At 36.5% G+C, this 20017-nt stretch overlaps 1 protein-coding gene across 1 annotated transcript; it reads right to left on the reverse strand.

Moving 5' to 3' along the window:
* Positions 1–1689: 1689 nt before the first annotated feature.
* LOC141567113 (olfactory receptor 2T6-like) lies at positions 1690–4142 on the reverse strand. Its single transcript, XM_074312185.1, has one exon. The coding sequence runs from the start codon at positions 4133–4135 to the stop codon at positions 3176–3178; it is 960 nt and encodes a 319-aa protein (XP_074168286.1). The 5' UTR covers positions 4136–4142; the 3' UTR covers positions 1690–3175.
* Between the last annotated feature and the right edge of the window lie 15875 nt (positions 4143–20017).

Below are 20017 nucleotides of genomic sequence, written 5' to 3' on the forward strand. Positions count from 1 at the left end.
AGACAGCAGATAGTACAGAGTCACCACATACTTATTTTCTTTCCCCTATTGTTAACATGTTACATTAGTATGGTATAGTTGTTACAATTGATGAACTGATTTTCACACCTTATTATTAACTAAAGTCCATAGTTTACATTAGGATTCACTCTTTCTGTTCTATAGTTCTATGAGTTTTAACAAATGCATAATGTCATGTAACACCCATTATAGTATCATACAGAATAGTTTCAGTACACTAAAAGTCCTCTATGCCCCACTTGTTCATCCATCTCTGCCCCCAACCCATGGGCACTTCTGATCTTTTTTTATTGCCTTCATATTTTGGCTTTTCCAGAATGTCATGTAGTTGGAGTTGAATGTCATGTAGCCTTTTCTGAATGTCTTCTTTCACTTAGATTCCTCCATGTCTTTTCATGGCTTGATAGCTCATTTCCTTTAATTGATGAGTAATATTTCATTGTCTGGATGTACCATAGTTTATCCATTCACCTACTGAAGGACATGTAGATTAATTCTAAGTTTATTGGTGATTATGAAGAAAAGCTGCTCTAAACATTCACATACTTGTTTTCAAATGAGTAGAATAAATCACGAGAAAAAATTCCCAGATCACACGGTAAGAGTGTGGTGGTTTTGTGAGAAACTTCCAAACTGTCTTCCAAAGTGACTACATTAGCTTGCATTCCCACCAGCAGTGAGCGCTCCTATATTTCAACAGCATTTGGCGTTATCAGGATTTTGAATTGTAGCCATTTTAACAGGTGCGTAGTGCTGTCTCATTGTTGTAGTTACTACATTTTAAAAGTGTGCATTATTTATTTTTTCTAGTTTTCCTAATAACATTAATTTTCAACTCCTGTGGTGGGATATTAATGTTACCCATTAACAATCTTCCATACTTAGTACAAGTAATGAGAGACATGCATGTGTGTGAGGGATACAGGGGAAATGGGAAGAGGGAAATTAAAAAATACAGCATGAATGTTATGAGTATGAAAGGTAATTGCCTTTGTTAAGTGTCAACAAAAAACATCCAGCCTAAGAGAAATCTTATAAGAGTTTATCTGAGTCAAACTGATAACAGTTGCCTGGAAGCAAAATCTCAACGGATTGAGAAAGTGCTCTGCAAAATGGTGGGTTGCAGCTTATTTTGTACATAGAATCAAAGGAGGAGGGTTACTTGAAATCCATTGGTGGTAGATTAAGGGGGTGGGAGAAAGCAAAGCAGGGAAATCTCTAGGATTGGATAAAAGTAAATTGGAGAGTCAGGTACTTATTTTACATAGGTGGGTACAGGATAGTTAATAGTTCACATAGAGATGTTCATCGAAGGACAAGAATAATAATAATGAGGGATTCTGTAATTTCCTGCTCCAATCTGGGAAAAGGGATTACATTCCAAGGATATCATTTTAGGTGCAAAAAGACAATAGACAGGCTCACTTAAGGTGAAGATTGACTTTATGAAGGAAGCTTCATGCTAAAGCTGTGACTTCCCACCATGGCCCACCTTAGTTGTGAATTTTTTATGTTCATGCCATCATATGTGGTTATTTCCAGTCTCCTGACCTTGTCAGGTTTACCTTGTGGCCAAGAACAGCTAAAATAGTGACCAGTGCTTATTGTATTTCTCATATTTGATTTGCAAACCTTACAAGGGAAAAAGTATGTCAACTCCAATTTCACAGAAGAGAAAATTGGGCCCCAGTCACTTTCACAACAAATAGAAGATCACATGGTCTTTGGAAGGACAGCTTCACTTAACACTCAGGTCTCGGGCTGCCCCTTCCTCCTCTGACTTGTGCTTCTTCCACCTCTGTCTCTGACCACCTGAACATGGAGCTTTCCAAGCCAGTCTGACAAGATTGAAGTTGATGAGAACCTCCAGATGGCGAGCAACAGAAAGGCTGCCTCTGGTGTGAATTAGATGGAGCATGTCTGCTTTTCTGGAACTGGTCAGTCCAACCCAGCATTCCAACATGACTGTTCCACGAAATTAAAGATTTTGTCTACAGCCCAGAAACTTGACTGCAATAGGAAGTGTGGCTATGTTTACCTCAGCAGTAAAACCCCAGTGAACCCAGCTAGGATCCTGTCAAAGTGCTAAGACAACAAGAAGCCTGGCTCAGCACTGCACAGCGGTAGTTCAAGAGACCTGTGATACGGCCTGGGATTTCACAACTGGGCCTAAATGGTAATTTAGGTCAAACACATAGACTCTCTGAGTCTCATCTTCTTAGAAAGAGATTACACTAAGTATTTTCCTGAGAATTTTCCAGCTCCAAATTTTAAATGAAAAGCTAGTTATTTATTTCCCATTTTATAATGTTATCCAATGCAAAACCCAGTGCTGTAGAAAAGGAAAAATGTGCTCTCTGCTATTTCCTAGGAAGAAAAATGTAGATAGAAATATCCACACCACACTAACATCTAGAGAGGGGTTCAAGATCCAGTGATCCTAATGAATTGGAGAAGAAGCTGAAAAGTGATTATTGAATTTTGACTGAGCAGAACAATTCCTCATCTGCTTCTCACTATGTCTTGTGTCCTAATGATCAACTTATCAGATAACAAACATAATCTCATAGAATCTTCGCTCCATAGAGGATTAGTCTTAGCATTTTTGCAAACACACATGATTCATTTTTTCCAGCTCCGAATTTAGATAAAGGAGAAATGTTTTTAGTTGCTATTCAAGGAAAGACTATCTGGATTTTCTAAATACTGGTATGAGTCTGTGTAGCTATCCCCTTTGAAGTTTTATGATACTTCAGTCTTTTTCAAATATCTGTGCACCAAATCATTTCATAAAGTCCATCAGTGGATCATTTAACCAATGTAATAAAAATCACCAGTTCTTATGAGACCACTAAAGATGGGAAGAGTATGTAATATTAACCACACATTTGGGGCTTTCACACATGAATTACAGTCCGAGAAGAGTGGGAGTGGGTGGACTCCAGGAGAGACCCATACCAGTGGTGCTGACTGTGCTCTGGCATTGTTCACATGTGAGTGTCACAGTGGCTGCTCATTTTTGACAGAAGTACTGCTGATGTACCTTTAGATATAACTGAGTTGGTGTTTGCTGCAAGCATTATTCATATTTCCATGGTACAACCCTGAGTAACAGCACCATATACCCCTGAGCAGGTGTGGAGCATTGAGACTGTCAGAATTCTTCCCTTGTCATACCACAGGCCCCTCGACAGCTTGCCAAAACCCTCTTAAAGGCCTCAGTCACATCTCTGTTCCTCAGGCTGTAGATGAGTGGGTTTAATAAGGGGGTGAGGATGGTATAGAAGGCAGAGAAGATCTTGTCTTTGATTGGGGTGTGGTAGGATTGGGGAAGCATATATGTGTACAGGGCAGCCCCGTAGAACAATGTCACCACCATCATGTGTGATGAACAGGTGGCAAAGGCCTTCTTTTTCCCTTCTATTGACTTCATTTGATGCACTGTGATGAGAATCTGGGTGTAGGAAGCAGTTACCACAGAGAAGGGGATCAGAAGCATCATGACACAGCAAATGTACATCACCATTTCATAGATGACTTTGTCACCACAGGCCAGCCTCAGCATGGTGGGTGCCTCACAGAAGAAGTGATTGATCTTGTGGGAAGCGCAGAATGGGAGACTCATAGTGATAGGGGTAAGGATTAAGCTGTCCAAAGCGCCTCCAAACCAAGAGCTGGCGAAGATCACCCAGCAGACCCGGGGGCTCATGAGGATAGTGTATGTCAGAGGGCTGCAGATGGCCACGTAGCGGTCGTACGCCATGAGCCCCAGCAGGAAGAACTCAGCTCCCACAAAGCCCATGTAGAGAAAGTGCTGGGCTGTGCAGGCCATAAAGGAGATGGTTCCCTTGCCCAGCAGGTAATCAACCAGCATCTTGGGCACAATGGTGGAGATGTACAGCATGTCGATGAAAGAGAGCTGGCTGAGCAGGAAGTACATCGGGGTGTGCAGGTGTGAGTCCCGGCAGATCAGAAAGATCATGAAACCATTGGCCATCAGTGCCATGAAGAAGATGAGACAAAGGATGCTAAAAAGGAAGCCTGAAGCTTTGCTGTGGGTGAAGAGTCCTGTGAAGGTGAAGTCACTGGAAAAGGTCTTATTGTCTCCATCCATGGTGTTGATCTGGACCTAGAGAATTATGAAGAGAAGTGTGAAGTTAATGAAAACTGCGATAGATAAAATGAATCAATTAAAAATGCCTGTATATGTTAAAAAATTACTGTTAAAATTATTTATATGACTGATATCAAGCACTTTGTGTGTGTGTTTAGAGTCAATAGGCAGCTTCTTCTTTTATGGTTATTTCTCCTTGTTGAATAGCTTTTCCAAAGTTAGGTCCCTGTGGCATGAGGATGAATGGACTTCTGTCAATTACTGCTTGGCTTATGGAAGTTTAATTATTATTGCAGAACATATGAGCCTCAGAGAGGATTTTTCACTTGCAGTTGGCTTCATTTGTTTGAAATATGGATATAACTGAAAAATACTGGATTTAATCAGTTCAAATAACCAAACGATTCAGTAAGATGTTTCATTGAATTGGGAATTTTTATGACAACTTTAAAACTGACCAGCCTCATCTAGAAATAACCAGTAAGTTGTAGTAGAACTGAAATCGAAAATGAACTGTAGTTAATTGGATCACATTGTCCAGCTGATCATTGATCCTTATTTGTTCCTTCATTTTATTTCTCATTCATTCACACAGCAGCCTTTATGTGTGGAGCTGCTGTGCCATGTTCTACACTCTCTGAAACTGCAGTAAACAGAAGAAGCTATGTCTTGTGTTGTGGAAGAGAGGGAGAGAGAGAGGGGAAACAAATGAGATGATGGTGGTGATGGACAATGCTAGTAAGTGTTATAAGGAAAACTTTAACATGAAAATGAAAGACGACAAAAGAGTAAGCACCCTCGTGCAGATTTGAGGAAGGGTGTTCCTTAAGAATGAAGAGCAAATTTAAGACCTCTAAGCTGGGGAGGATCCTGTTATGTTTAGGAGAGTTCAGGTGGAGCATTATGAATGAGGTGTCAGAGGTCAGATTTTAGGGCATGTGGCCAAAGTAATAAGGTCAAAATTATTTTCTAAATATTATCAGTAGAATTGAAGTGCAGTTGACAACTTGTAACAGTTTCTTTAACATTTGAACATGTTTTCATTCTGATTTATTTTGTTTACTTTTTGTACATTTGAACAACGATTTTTTTTCCCTCTTGAGTCTTTGTTTTCATGGCTTTAAAAGCTTTACAAGGGGGGATCCCCCATCCAGGTTAGTCTGAGACAGTCCAGATTGTGCCTCCTGTCCCAGGGCTGCATCTGGTGTTGTGTATGTCCCACCTTCTTTCACTCTCAAAAGCATCCTGATTTAGTCAGTCCTGAGCTCTGGAGATGGTACCTGAATGAAGTGTCTGAAAGATCATGGAGGTAGGAGGGCAACAGGAAATGCTGCAAGGTTTCAGAGAGCAAGAGGAAACCACACTATGGGTGCTGCATTTGCAGATTGAATGTACAATGAAAAAAAGAGAATTCCTTCCAAAAAGGGACCAATGATACACTTTTTTAAAAGCCAAATATAATTTTTCAATTACAAGGACATAATAACAATTGCACACACTGAGCTGTTGTATCATAGAAAGTGGCAGGTGATGTGACTGTAAGTGTACAGAACTAGGAGTCAGTTTCCTGGATTATGAACACCATTTTGAAGTACGGGTCCTATGGTGCCAGTTCTCTTAACTAAAATTGAAGATGTCAGCACAGTGTATCAGAAACCTAATTTAAGAAAGTGGGAAATATGTGGACTCAAGGACAAATGCAAGCTAACTAGAAATCTAACCCTTTCCCTTCTAAGTTTATTCTAATCTTTTAACAAAATCAAAACATAAATGATACAGTCTTGCTTGCCAGTTTGGGAAAGGCTGAACGGGCTGGGTGGTGTGGAAGAAGGAGGGGTGATGTGTTGTCCTGTCTCCGTCATTTACAGTGCGGCTCATTTAAGAAAGTGTTGCCACTCACTGAACGAACGCCTAGTGACGATCTGAAGAATCAGCAGGCCTGCAGCAAAGCCCAGGGAGCAAGGAAAGCCCACGATGCTGGGCTCTTTAGGAGAGGAGAAGCCGTTAGTTCATCACTGCTCCCTGGGATGGAAAGAGGAGGTTGCCTATACCAATTAGAAGTATGGTACCAGGATGGAAAGTTATAGGAGGGGCAGGAAAGGACAGTGCTGAGGAGACGACCTTGTGTCACAAGTGTAAGGGGGGTGGGGGGATCAAATATATGGTGATGGAAGGAGAACTGACTCTGGGTGGTGAACACACAATGGGATTTATAGATGATGTAATACAGAATTGTACACCTGAAATCTATGTAATTTTACTAACAATTGTCACCCCAATAAATTAAAAAAACACACACAAAAACTTGAGTGGTTCTCTGAAACTGTAGAATGACAGGGATTAAATGGTAAAGTGGGTAATGGCAATCCAAAAACGTAAGAGAATTATTCAATAATAAATTAAGAGAATAAACTTTTGTGAAAGGTACAAAACTGTACATGGATAAGTTTCATGTAATAAACCATATGTCTTGGCAAATTATTTGAACTAAAAGCAATATGACAGAAAGGGAGGAGAGAGGAAGGAAGACAAAGAAGGAAGGAGGAGGAGAGAGTGAAGAAGAGAAAAACATCTAGAAGCATGCAGCTAGAATTAAACAAAAAGGAAAAAACACAATCACCTATAACAGAATAAAATTCAGACTGGCCATAAACATCTTTTTCGTGTTGATAAAATCTAAATAAAAAGGGAGAAATGTGTAAAATAGAAGACATATATTGTTGGAATTCAAGGTAAGGCTTCAGAGTCAGAATTTTCCTGTGTATAAATCTCTTTTCAGCACCAAAATGTATGACCAGAGGCAATTCACTTAACTTCTTCCTGCCTTAGTTTTCCTATTTCTGTGATGACAGAAATGAAACAGGTTGCAAGGACTACATCAGTTAGTGCACATCAATTTCTTAGACCAGTAACTAAAACGTACAAAATGTTTAATGAAAGTGAATCAAACATGAATACATTCTGAGACACATTATGGGGAGTAAACAGTAAGATACATCCCAATGTTTGTGCAGATGAAACAAAATTGTGAATTAAGACTAGTGAGGAGACCATGTAATGTTACTAATAGTAAACAATGAATTCAGTTTAAATAGATATGTTTTAAAAGAATGTAAATATGAGGGTAAAAGGGATAAAATATATGGTGATGGAAGGAGAACTGACTCTGGGTGGTGACACAATATATAGATGATGTAGTACAGAATTGTACCTGAAACCTATGTAACTTTACTAACAATTGTCACACCAATAAACTTTAATTTAAAAATAAATAATATAGAAATAATAAAAACAAAAAAGAATGTAAATATGATTGCAAAATTACATAAAATTCAAAATAATTATTAAGAACAAAGAAAGTCTGAAAATGTAATACAGCCAATCTACATCAAAACAGATTCCACTTACCTAGAATGGAAAATCAGAAAGCAGCTTGCCTAAGTTCATTCATTCAAAAATTTATTATGACCCATTGGTCTAGGAGCTGAAGATACATCAACAGTGTCCTCTTTCTCTCGGAGCATATATTCTCGTAGAAGGGACCAATGGTAAGTACAAATATACAATTATTAAGAGTCTGCAAACCAGGGATTATATCATAAACACGGTGGCATGAGGAGTGCTTCTTAAAATCTCCCCTGGAAGTTACAACAAATTAAACAGCTATAATTCAACAAAGGATAACCTAAGCAATACACAAGGACATCTGAGAAATCCGTGCATCGAATCATCTGAAGGTGGACAAATTGGCCAAGCAAGGGAGGAGGGAAGGGAGAAGTGCAGAGACATGGGCCATGGGCCATAGGACGCGTTTAGAGTTCACTGCAGTCTCAGGAGAAAGAAGAATTCAGGTTTCAGGTGCATTCCCTGTGGCCCACAGTCCAGCCTGAGGGATCAGTGTATAATACAGCTGAACTGAGTGTTCAGAGCAGAGACCTCAGAGCAAAGACTGAATACAGAAGGGTGAGAATTGTGATTTAAGCCCTCACTGCCAGATAGAAAACAAAGACATTGAGACTAGCTGACTTCCTCCTACCCCACCCAGAGCTTGCCTCTTCTCCCCCAGTGTTAGAAGTGGATTCCAAAAGAAACTGTAGCAGTGTCAGATTAAAGAACAGAACATCTACAGCCATGAGAACTGGAGAGACAGTTCTGCAGCCTCAGATACATGGAGTGACTAACTCCAGTGATGGTGAAGGGACTGTAGGGGCAAGACAGCTGTGGGCTAGAAGTCATCATTGCTCAGAGCAACAAAAACACCAGCTGCTTTTCACAGCTCACCCCACCCCCACCTTTCTGGGCAGATCATTGAGCGGGCAACCAGAGCTGCTGAGAAACGCAATCTGTATAGGGCTGCAGGGCAGCATTGGTGTATCAGAAACTCAGAACTCTATTCACCCACCACATCCTCTTATGGGATTGGTGCCCTGAGATCCAGGTGACATTCTCAGAGAGGAGAAGCCCACCTTCCAGGAAACCTCCCATTGCATGAGAAGCCAGAACAGTGTAAGAGAAAATAAAATGCTATAGCATGAGAGAAAATAAAAGGCTGAAGTGAGAGAGAAAATAAAACATTCCAGCAACACCCACTGGAAAGCAAAAGAAAGATTTCTTTATATCAACCTGCTAGATGCCCAGGAAGAGAAATAATAATTCATTAATTTCCATGAATAATAATTTATTAATTGCCATGAAAGACTTCTTCATATCAACTGGATGCAGAATCCACTATTATAGATGCTCAGGTAGAGAAATAATAATTCATTAATCAACATGAATAACCAAGGTAACAAGGCAGATCAGAAAGAAAATGAAAAATCTCCAGAAAATGAACTTGAAGACATGGAAATATGTGACTTAAATGACAGAGAATTCACAATTGCAGTTCTGAAAGAACTCAACAAGATGCAAGAAAATTCAGATAGGCAGTTTAATGAACTCAGAAACAAAATCAACCAACAAAATAAATATTTTACCAAAGTGATTTAAATTTTGAAGATGAACCAAATAGAAATTCTGGAGCTGAAGAACTCAGCAAAAGAAATAAAACAATGAAACAGCCAGCTTAGGAAATAGAGCTGACCAGCTGGAGGAAAGAATTAGTGACATCAAAGAGAAATCTGGAAATAACACAGATGGAAGCAGAGAGAGTCTTGAGAGTTAGAAGAAATAAAAGAACTCTACAAGAACTTTCTGACTCCATCAGAAAGAGCAACATAAGAAAATAGATACATCAGAAGAAGAGAGGGAGAAGGGAACAGAGAGTCTATTCAAACAAATAGTTGATGAGAACTTCCAAAACTTGTGGAAAGAACTGGATCCTTGAATCCAAGAAGCAAACAGAATACCTAATTACCTCAATCCCAACAGGCCTTCCCCAAGGCATATTATGTTAAAGCTGTCAAAAAATAATTACAAAGAAAGAATTCTTAAGGCAGCTCTGGAATAAAAGCAGTGACCTATAAGGGAAAGCACATTAGTATATCATCAGATTTTTCAGCAGACTTTACAAGCCAAGAAGGAGTGGAATCAAATATTCAAACTATTGAAAGGGAGAAATTATCAGACAAGAATAATATATCCAGCAAAGTTATCCTTTAGACATAAAGGAAAAATAATGATAATTCAAGATATATAGAAGCTGAGAGAATTTTCTAACACATCTCCAGCATTACAGGAAATAATGAAAGAGGTTATTTGACCTAAACAAAAAAATCAAAAGAATACAAAACCATGAGAAAGATTACTAACAGAGACAAAGAAGCAGGAAGTGGCAACCCCTACAAAAAATTGGGCACTATACACTTAAACATAACATAAAGGGTAAAGAAGATAGAAACATTAAAAAAAACAAAAAAAAAAAACAGGAAAAAGAGAAGAAAAAGTCAACTTGCAACTGCAACTCAGAAATCAACTCACAGCATAAACAGGGATAACTTGTGACAAGAAAAACATAAAAGGGGAGAGAGTAAAGGTCTGAATCTGCAAAGGGGAGTGGAGATAAGATGCATGCTGAAGAAAAATGACTACTGTATATACATGAAACTTTTTTATACATAAACTTAACATTTATGTAACACACACACACAAATCCAGAAATGAGACATATAATATAAAAAGAGAAGAAACAGAGGGAAAGGTCATAGAATATCATCATACTAAAATAATAGACAGGAACCAAAAGGCAAAGAAACAATGGAGACACTGAGCTACCAGAAAACAAAAGACAGAGTGGCTATAGGAAATCCTCATATATCAATAATCACCCTAAGTGTAAGTGGACTGAACTCACCAATAAAAAGGCACAGACTAGCAGATTGGATCAAAAAACTAAACCCAACAATATGCTGTCTCCAAGAGACATATTTCAGCTACAAGGACAAATATCAATTCAAAATTAAAGGTTGGAAAATGAAACTCCAAGTAAATGGTATTCAGAGAAAAGCAGGTGTAGTAATACTTATGGATATCAGATGAAACAGACTTCAGGATAAAAAAGGTAACAAGAGACAAAGATGGGCATTTCATAAGAATAAAGGGGACTATACAACAAGAAGACATAACAGTCATCAATATTTATGCCCTCAATCAGGAAGTACCAAAATACACAAAGCAACTACTAACAGAAATAAAGGGGAAAATGGACCAAAACACAATTAAAGTAGGGGACTTAGATACGCCCTTGACAGCTATGGACAGATCATCCAAACAGAAAAATAAATAAGGAAATAGTACCCTTAAATGATACATTAGACCAAATGGACATAACTGACATGTATAAAGCACTTCATTCTAGAACCTCAGACTATACATTCTTTTATATTGTACATGGAACATTCTCAAGGATGGAACGTATATTGGGACATAAAACTAGCCTCAGTAAATTTAAAAAGATTGAAACCATACCAAGCATAGTCTCTGATCATAAGACTTTGAAATTGGAAATCAAAGGCAAGTGAAAGCAGGAGAAACCATAAATATGTAGAGATTAAACAACATACTATTAAAGAATGACTAGGTCAAACAAGAAATAAAAGCAGAGATAAAAAAAATACATAGACAAAATGAGAATGAAAATACATCCTATCAAAATTATTGGGATGCAGCGAAAGTGGCAATAAGAGGGAAATTTGTATCATTACAGGCCTATCTCAAGAAATAAGAAAAATCTCAAATAAACAACCAAATACTACATCTTAAAGAACTAGAAAAAGAAGAAAAAATGAAACCCAAAGTCTGCAGAAGGAAGAAAAATAATAAAAAATTAGAGCAGAATTAAATGAAATAAAGAATAAAAAGACAATAGAAAAAAATTAATGCAACAAAGATCTAGTTCTTTGAAAAGATTAATAAAATTAACAAATCTTTGGCTAGACTCATTACGGTAAAAGAGAAATGACACAAATAAACAAAATCAGAAATGAAAGAGAAGTTACTACAGACACCACAGAAATACAAAGGGTCACATAAGAATATTATGAAGGACTATATCCATCCAAATTCAATAGCCTAAAAGAAATGGACAAGTTCTTAGAAACATATAGCCCTCCTAGATTGAATCACGAAGAACTGAAAAATCAAAATAGACCGGTCAACAGTAGGGAAATTGAATCAGTAATTGAAAACCTTCCCAAATACAAAAGTCCAGGACCAAATGGCTTCACTAGTGAATTCTACCAAACATTCAAAGAGGACCTAATACCTGTCCTACTCAAACTCTTCCAAAAAATTGAAGAAGAGACAGTACTTCCTAACTCATTTTATGAGGACAACCTTACCCTGATTCCAAAACCTGGCACAGAAAACACAAAAAAAGAAAACTACAGACCAGTATCACTGATGAATACAGATGCAGAAATCGCAAACAAAATTCTAGCAAATCAATACAACAATGTATTAAAAGATTACACATCACAGCCAAGTGGGCACAAGGGGCCAAGTTCACAGCCAAGTTCATCCCAGGGGCACAAGGATGGGTCAACATCTGCAAATCCATCAATGTGATACATCACATAAACAAAATAAAGGACAAAAATCATGTGATTATATCAATTGATGCAGAAAAAGCATTTGACAAGATACAACATCCATTTGTGATTAAAACGGTTAATAAAATGGGTATAGAAGGAAAATAACTTAGCATAATAAATGCCATATATGAGAAACCCTCAGCTGATATCATAATTAACAGTGAAAATCTGAAGCCTTTTGCTCTATGTTCGGGAACAAGACAGTGTTTTCCCTCTCACCTCTGCTTTTCAACATAGTATTTGAAGTCCTTGCCAGAGTAATCAGGCAAGAGAAAGGAATAAAAGGAATTCAAATTGGGAATGAAGAAGTTAACTTGTCACTTTTTGTAGATGACATGTTTCTTTATACAGAAAACTAAAGACTCTACCAAAAAGCTATTAGAAACAATAAACGAATACAGTAAAGTTGCTGGCTACAAAATCAATGTACATTTGTTGCTTTTGGTTTATATACCACGTACCAGTGAAATCACATGGTTCTCTGCTTTTTCTGTCTGACTTATTTCACTCAGCATTACACTCTCAAGATCCATCCATGTTGTCACAAAAGAACAAGACAAACAAATGAGAAACAGAAACTCATAGACACAGACAATGGTTTGGTGGTTGCCAGAGGGTAAGGGGGGTGGGAGATGAGGGTAAGGGGGATCAAATATATGGTGATGGAAGGAGAACTGACTCTGGGTGATGAACACACAATGGGATTTATAGATGATGTAATACAGAATTGTACACCTGAAATCTATGTAATTTTACTAACAATTGTCACCCCAATAAATTTAATAAAATAAAATTAAAAAAAAATCAATGTACAAAAGTCCATTGCATTCCTATAAAATGACAATGAAATCTCAGAAAAAGAAATGAAAAGAAAAGTTCCTTTTGCAATTGCAGCAAAAAGAATAAAATACCTAGGAATAAACTTAACCAAGGATGTGAAGGACCTTGGTTCTTATGCTGAAAACTATAAGACATTTTTGAAAGAAATTGAAGAAGACACAAAGAAATGGAAAGACATTCCGTGCTCATGGATTGGAATAATCAACATGGTTAAAATGGCCATATGACCCAAAGCAATATACAGATTTAATGCAATCTCCATCAAAATCCTGATGGCATTTTTGAAAGAAATAGAACAAAAAGCTATCAGAATTGTATGGAACCACAAAAGACCCCGAATAGCTAAAGCAATACTAAGAGAAAAAAACAATGCTGGAGGTATCACACTCCCTGACTTCAGCTTGTACTACAGGGCAACAATAATCTAAACTGCATGGTATTAGCAGAAAAACAGACACACAGACCAGTGGAATAGAATTGAAAACACAGAAATAAACCCACATATATTTGGGCAGATAATTTTCGACACAGGAGCCAAAAACATATAATGGAGAAATGAAACTCTGTCCAGTAAGTGGTGCTGGGTAAACTGGAGAGCCATGTGCAAAAGAATTAAACTAGACCACTACCTGTCACCATGTACCAAAATTAACTCAAAATGATCAAAGACCTAAACATAAGACCTGAAACAATGAACTACATAGAAGAAAGCATAAGTACTAAATGTATGGACCTTGGGTTCAAAGAGGATTTTATGAATTTGATTTTCAAGGCAAGAGAAATAAAGCTAAAATAAATGAGTGGTAGTATATCACTAAATGTGGTAGTATATACTAAATAAATGACTGGTAGTAAAAAGCTTCTTCACAGCAAAGGAAACAATCAACAAACAAAGAGGCAACCAACCAAATGGAAGAAGATATTAGCAAACAACGCCTCTGATAGGGGGCTAATATCCAAAATATAGAAAGAACTCACACAACTCAACAACAGAAAAGTAAATAATCCAATTAAAAAAATGGGCAGAGGACCTGACACTTCTCCCAACAAAATGTACAAATGGCAACAGTTATATGAAAAAAAATGCTCAACTTCACTAGCTATTAGGGAAATGCAAATCAAAGCTACAATGAGACATCACCTCACACCTGTTAGAATATCTATAATCAACAAGACAAATAATAAGAAATGTTGGAAAGGGTGTGGAGAAAAAGGAACCATCATATACTGTTGGTGGGAATGTAAATTGGAACAGCTGCTATGGAAAACTGTATGGAGGTTCCTCAAAAAATTAAGAAAAAGTTACCATATTACCCAGCAGTCCCTCTCCTGGGTATTTATCCAAGAAATTTGAAAACATTTATCTGTAGAGATATATGTATGCTGATGTTCGTTGCAGCATTATTTACCGTGGTCAAGACATGGAAACAACCAAAGTATCCTTTGATAGATGATTGGATAATGAAAATGTGGTATATATACAGAATGGAATACTACTCTGTCATACAAAAAGATGAAATACTTCCATTTGCAACAACATAGATGGATCTTGAGATTATTATGCTAAGCGAAATAAGTTAGACAGAAAAAGTCTGACTTCACTCATATGTGGGATCTGAAACTGAAAGCAATAAAGGAACAAGAAAAACAAACATAGAAGCAAAAACTCATAGCCACAGACAATAGTTCAGTGGTTACCAGAGGGTAAGGGTGGAGGGGTGATGATAGAAGAGGGTAAAGGGATCAAATATATGGTGATGGAAGGAGAACTCACTCTGGGTGGTGAGCACACAATGTGATATATAGATGATGTATTATAAAAACATTCACTTGAAACCTATGTAATTTTACCAACCATCATCACCCCAATAAATTAAAAAAAGAAGTCTTCAGGCTGGTGGAGCCCCTAGGGAACACAGTATGGAAATTCCTCAAAAACTGAAAATGGATACACCATACAACCAAGCAATTCCACTTCTGGGTATTTATCCAAAGAAAATGAAAACAGTAATTTGAAAAGTTATATGTACCTCTACCTTCACTGCAGCATTATTTGCAACACCCAAGAAGCCAAGATATGAAAGCAAACCAGTGCCCATCAATATACAATTGCATAAAAAAGAAGATATATATCTATATATCTATACAGATATACATTATATAGATATAGATAATGGAATATTAATCTGCCATAAAAAAGAATGAAATCTTACCATTTGTGACAACACGATGGAACTAGAGGCTTCCATTACACTAAGTGAAATGTCAGACTGAGCAAAACAATACAATATGATCTCACTTATATGTGGAATCCAAAGAACACAACAAACAAAACAAAACAAAACCAGACTCATTGAAACAGAGACCAAAGGGATGGTTACCAGAAGAAAGGGGGTAAGGGATGGGTCAAAAGGTGGAGGGGAATATAATCAATAATATTGTGATAAGTTCGCACCGTGACAGATGGTTACTAGAATTAGTGGGGTGGTCACATTGGAAGGTATAAAAATGTTGAATCACTATATTGTACACCTGAATCTCATATAACCAATATATGATTATATACCAATTATACTTAAAAAAAGAGCACAACATTTTTCTCTCAATAAATGAGCCAGAAAAGACAGATTTTTCACTTGTGAATGAAACAAACAGAGAACTCTAAGGATAAGAGCATGTCTAGAAAGCACTAACAAAAGCATTAAAATGAGACACAAGATGTATGTGTGTTCTAAAACCCTGAAAAATATGAAAGAGAAATGCATAATACAACAATGCAGAAGGTAAAAAAAAAAAAAGTGTATGATGACATGATATAGAAAACAACTGTGTTAACTTTTTAAAAACATTATGGGGGATGAACCTCCTTTAAAAGTATAGGCTCACTCTTTAAGAATGCAGATCAGAAAAAATACAAAACAGAAAAGATATATTTAACTGATAAAAAAGGAGTTAGTGACTTAAGTATATATAGAATGTAATTTAAGGTAATATTACAAATGGAGCAAATAGAATAATTCTATCATTAAAATTTTAATTCAAAATCCTTTATATGCTTAATATATTCAGTTTCCAAAGGACAATCATTTTTGGTAAAATGAATTAGGACTCTAAAATAATAATAACCTGTTTACGTCTAATTCAGAGAATTTGAAATATGCCTAAACCACTACTCAGGCTAAAAGAAAGCTCCAAGTTGTACTTAGTGAAACAATATAGTATATATGCATAGCTTAGGAAATAAAGTCAATAGTATTACAATAAATATGTACGGTGTTAGGTGGGTTCTAGACTTACTGGGGTGATCACTTCATAAGGTATATAAATGTTCAATCACTACGCTGTACCTTTGAAACTAATATAATATTGTATGCCAGTTGTAACTGAAAAATAAAATAAAAATAGAAATAGACTATGTATGGAAGCCTAAGGGCTAAAGCCAAAGAGGTACTCAGACAAAATTTTATAATACTCAATAATGTATTTTTATATAAAAATACGTCTCATATAAATACAGATTTAACCCAATAAGCTAAGAAAATTCAAAAAATAAATTTAAATAAGAGGAAGAGAATATTCATGAACTCTAAAATAAGCAAACTGGATATATAAAGAGCTAATTCTTTGAAACTGAAACAAAACAGACCAACTTCTGGCTATGCTAATGATAGTTGGGGAAAAATCATTAAGAATAAGAAAAGTGATCTAGTCAAGAGATGAGAAGAGTAGCAAAATATTTATAGTATAAGATTTTATTTCTACGTTATATTAATATAGGTGGATATTTTAATGAAAAAGATCATTTAAAAATATGTATTAGATTAGTGTGTATCTATATATATATAACATGCAAGTGTAACTATAAGTGAATACAATACGTACATATATGTATATATTATATATGTACATATAATATATAATCAAATTGCTAAAAATTACTTAACTTAAAAAAATACTTAAAATTCCACGTATTAGTGAGATCATATGGTATTTGTCTTTCTCCATCTGACTTATTTCACTTAGCATAATGTTCTCTAGGTCCATTCATATCGTTGCAAATGGTAAAATTTCATTCTTCTTTATAGTTGAGTAATACTACATTGTATAAATGTACCACAGTTTCTTAATCCAGTCGTCTACCGATGGGTATTTTGGTTGCTTCCAAGTTTTGGCTATTGTGTATAGTGCTACAATAAACATAGGGGTGCATATATTTTTTTTCAAATTAGCGTCTTGGATTTCTCTAGATAGATACCTAAGAGTGGAATTGCTAGCTCATAAGGTAGTTCCATTGCAATTTTTTGAGGTACCTCCATACTGATTTCCATAGTGGCTGCACCAATCTGCAATCCCACCAACAGTGTACCAGGGTTTCCTTTTCTTTACAACCTCACCAGCACTTGTTTGTTGATTTATTGATGATAGCCATTCTGACTGGGGTGAGGTGGTATCTCATTGTGGTTTTCATTTGCATTTCTCTAATGATTAGTGAGGATGAGCATTTTTCCATATGTCTGTTGGCCATCTGAATGTCCTCTTTAGAGAAATGTCTCTTCATGTCTAAAGAACTGAATAAATGAACAAAGTAAACAGAAATAGAGGAAAAACTGATGATTGCTAGATGGGAGAAGGATGGGGAGGAAGAAAAAGGGGAAGGGATTAGAAAGCATAAATTGGTAACTACAATATTGCCATCGGGATATGAAAAACAGTTTGGGGAATATAATCAATAATGTCATAAAGATTTTGTAGGGTGTCAGACGGGAACATGTCTTATTAGAGAGACCACTTCATGGTTGGAGTAGAGGCTTGACCACTGTACTGTACACCTGAAGCTGAAGTTGAATAATATTGTATGTCAACTGTAATTTTATATATATAGTCACAGGATATGAGTATAGCATAGGGAACAGAGTCAATGGAATTATAATAGATATATAGGATGTCAGAGGGGTAATAGATTGGGCGAGGGGTTATCAGTTTGTGAGGGGTAAAATGTCTAACTATTGCATTGTTTTGTACACCTGAAACAAACAAAAAATACTTTAAAAACACCCACAATTTGGAAAAATTAAAAGATTTTAATAGAAGTATGTGCACCCCAAATTCTTAGTTCAGAAAGCATTCCACAAAAATCTAAGAACAGATAATTTGAAAATTGTTGCAGTGTGTAGAATGATATGGGATTAATCCCCATTTATTTTATAAACCTGTGTAACTTCCAACCCCTCACAATTATAAGCCAATCTCACTTATAAGTGTAGATTAACATTTGCCACATTCATATTGGTTATTACACTCAGAAGTACATTAAGGGTAACACACATGCAAATCTGTTATGTAAACTGACCCCGCTCCTTCTGAACACCCTTCATGGTTCTGAATTGTTTGTGAGCTAAAGCTAAAAGTCCTGAATGTGGTTTGCTAGACCTCAAATGCTTGGAGACTCCGTCCTCTGCTCCCCAGGGCTCTGGCAATTCCTGGCACTTCCAGCATAATCCAGCCTTGCCTGGAGCACATTTCTCCCTCTTCATCTGGGCTCTGTAGCCCCAGTTTCAGCTCACATGTGCCTCCCCCAGAAAGGGACACTTTCTAATATCAGTAACAGCATAAAACGCCCTCATTATATGTTAATATATTTGTACATAATATCAACAAAAATGATAAAATAGCTGGTGATGTAATACACTTGGAGATAAGTGTAAAATTAATAAAATGCTATTCTAATTAAAATCCCAATAGGGATTTCTCTGGAGAAACTTGGTAAAATGATTCTAAATTTGATCTGAAAGAATAAATATGTATCAATTGTCCAGAGGGGGGAAATATTAAAAATTGATAGTACTTCAACCTCTGTGGCACCAATGTAAAATACAGAGGCTAGATAATTGGACGTAAAAATTATAATCACCCAGATAAATAAACATCTCGCCCCCCCTCCCACACACACATCATAGCATATGAGTAAGTGTTGCACATAAGAATTCAAAGAAATGGAAAGATGGATTTCACAATGTGTATATGGAAATGAAGGAAAACAATATGTTACCCCAAAATATGCCTCTTTGACATAAAAGTTATTTTGAGCTGAAGAGACAATTAAGAGCAGAAAACTCAGAAAATGTTTTCTGCCAAAAGGCAGATTCAAATTCTGCTTTTGCTGGAGACAGACTCTTAGCAGGGGAACAGCCCCGGAGGAATCTGCGAACAAACTTCAGCCCAGTTGTTCCCTTCCAGGTACCCACCTCCCAGTATGGCAGGCTAGATTGCTTCCTTCTGTTCCAACACCTCTCTACACACCACCTGTTCTTTCTTGAAGACACTGTATAAACTGCAGTCCTTTGCCACTGTTCTGAGTTACTTTTGTGGAGCTTTCTCTGCATGTTATGGACTACATTGCTTAATAAACTGGTTTTCTTTGGTTAATCTGTCATTTTGTTAGAGTCCCTGATGAAAACATAGCATTGAGAGAGGTAAAGTTTTGCCTCCCTCACAGAGACAAAAATTACAATTTAGAGGAAAAGAGTAAGTCTTCTCTTAATGCACAATCTCTAGGTGGTTAAAAAACTTAAGTAAAATAAATAATACTATATTTGTAATATAAATATTTTATGTAGTGTTTGAGTCTCTTTAACAAGAAATTTATTATTTTGTAATTAGAAAAGACATGTTCGAAGGATGATGACAGGGACATTTAGGGTTTTCAGTGTGAGGAAGCAGGCTCACACGCCCTCACACACAAGTAGTGTGAGGGCAAATTCAAACGAGCTTCTGAACGTGGTTGGCAATATTTACTAAATGCCTTTGAAAAACATCTATACTTTAGGTATGTTTATGAATTTGTTATAAAGAATGCATAGTATGAAGATGTATCTGCAAAGACATTAAGTGAATCATTGCTTTTGATAGTGAAAATAAACTAACAATCTAAAGTGATCGACGTTACCAGATTGATGAAATTAAACACTATACAGCCTACCTTGAACCATGAATAATAATGATGTAGGTTAGT

Source organism: Rhinolophus sinicus, linkage group LG10, assembly GCF_036562045.2.
Source record: "Rhinolophus sinicus isolate RSC01 linkage group LG10, ASM3656204v1, whole genome shotgun sequence".
In the NCBI taxonomy this organism is placed as follows: domain Eukaryota; kingdom Metazoa; phylum Chordata; class Mammalia; order Chiroptera; family Rhinolophidae; genus Rhinolophus; species Rhinolophus sinicus.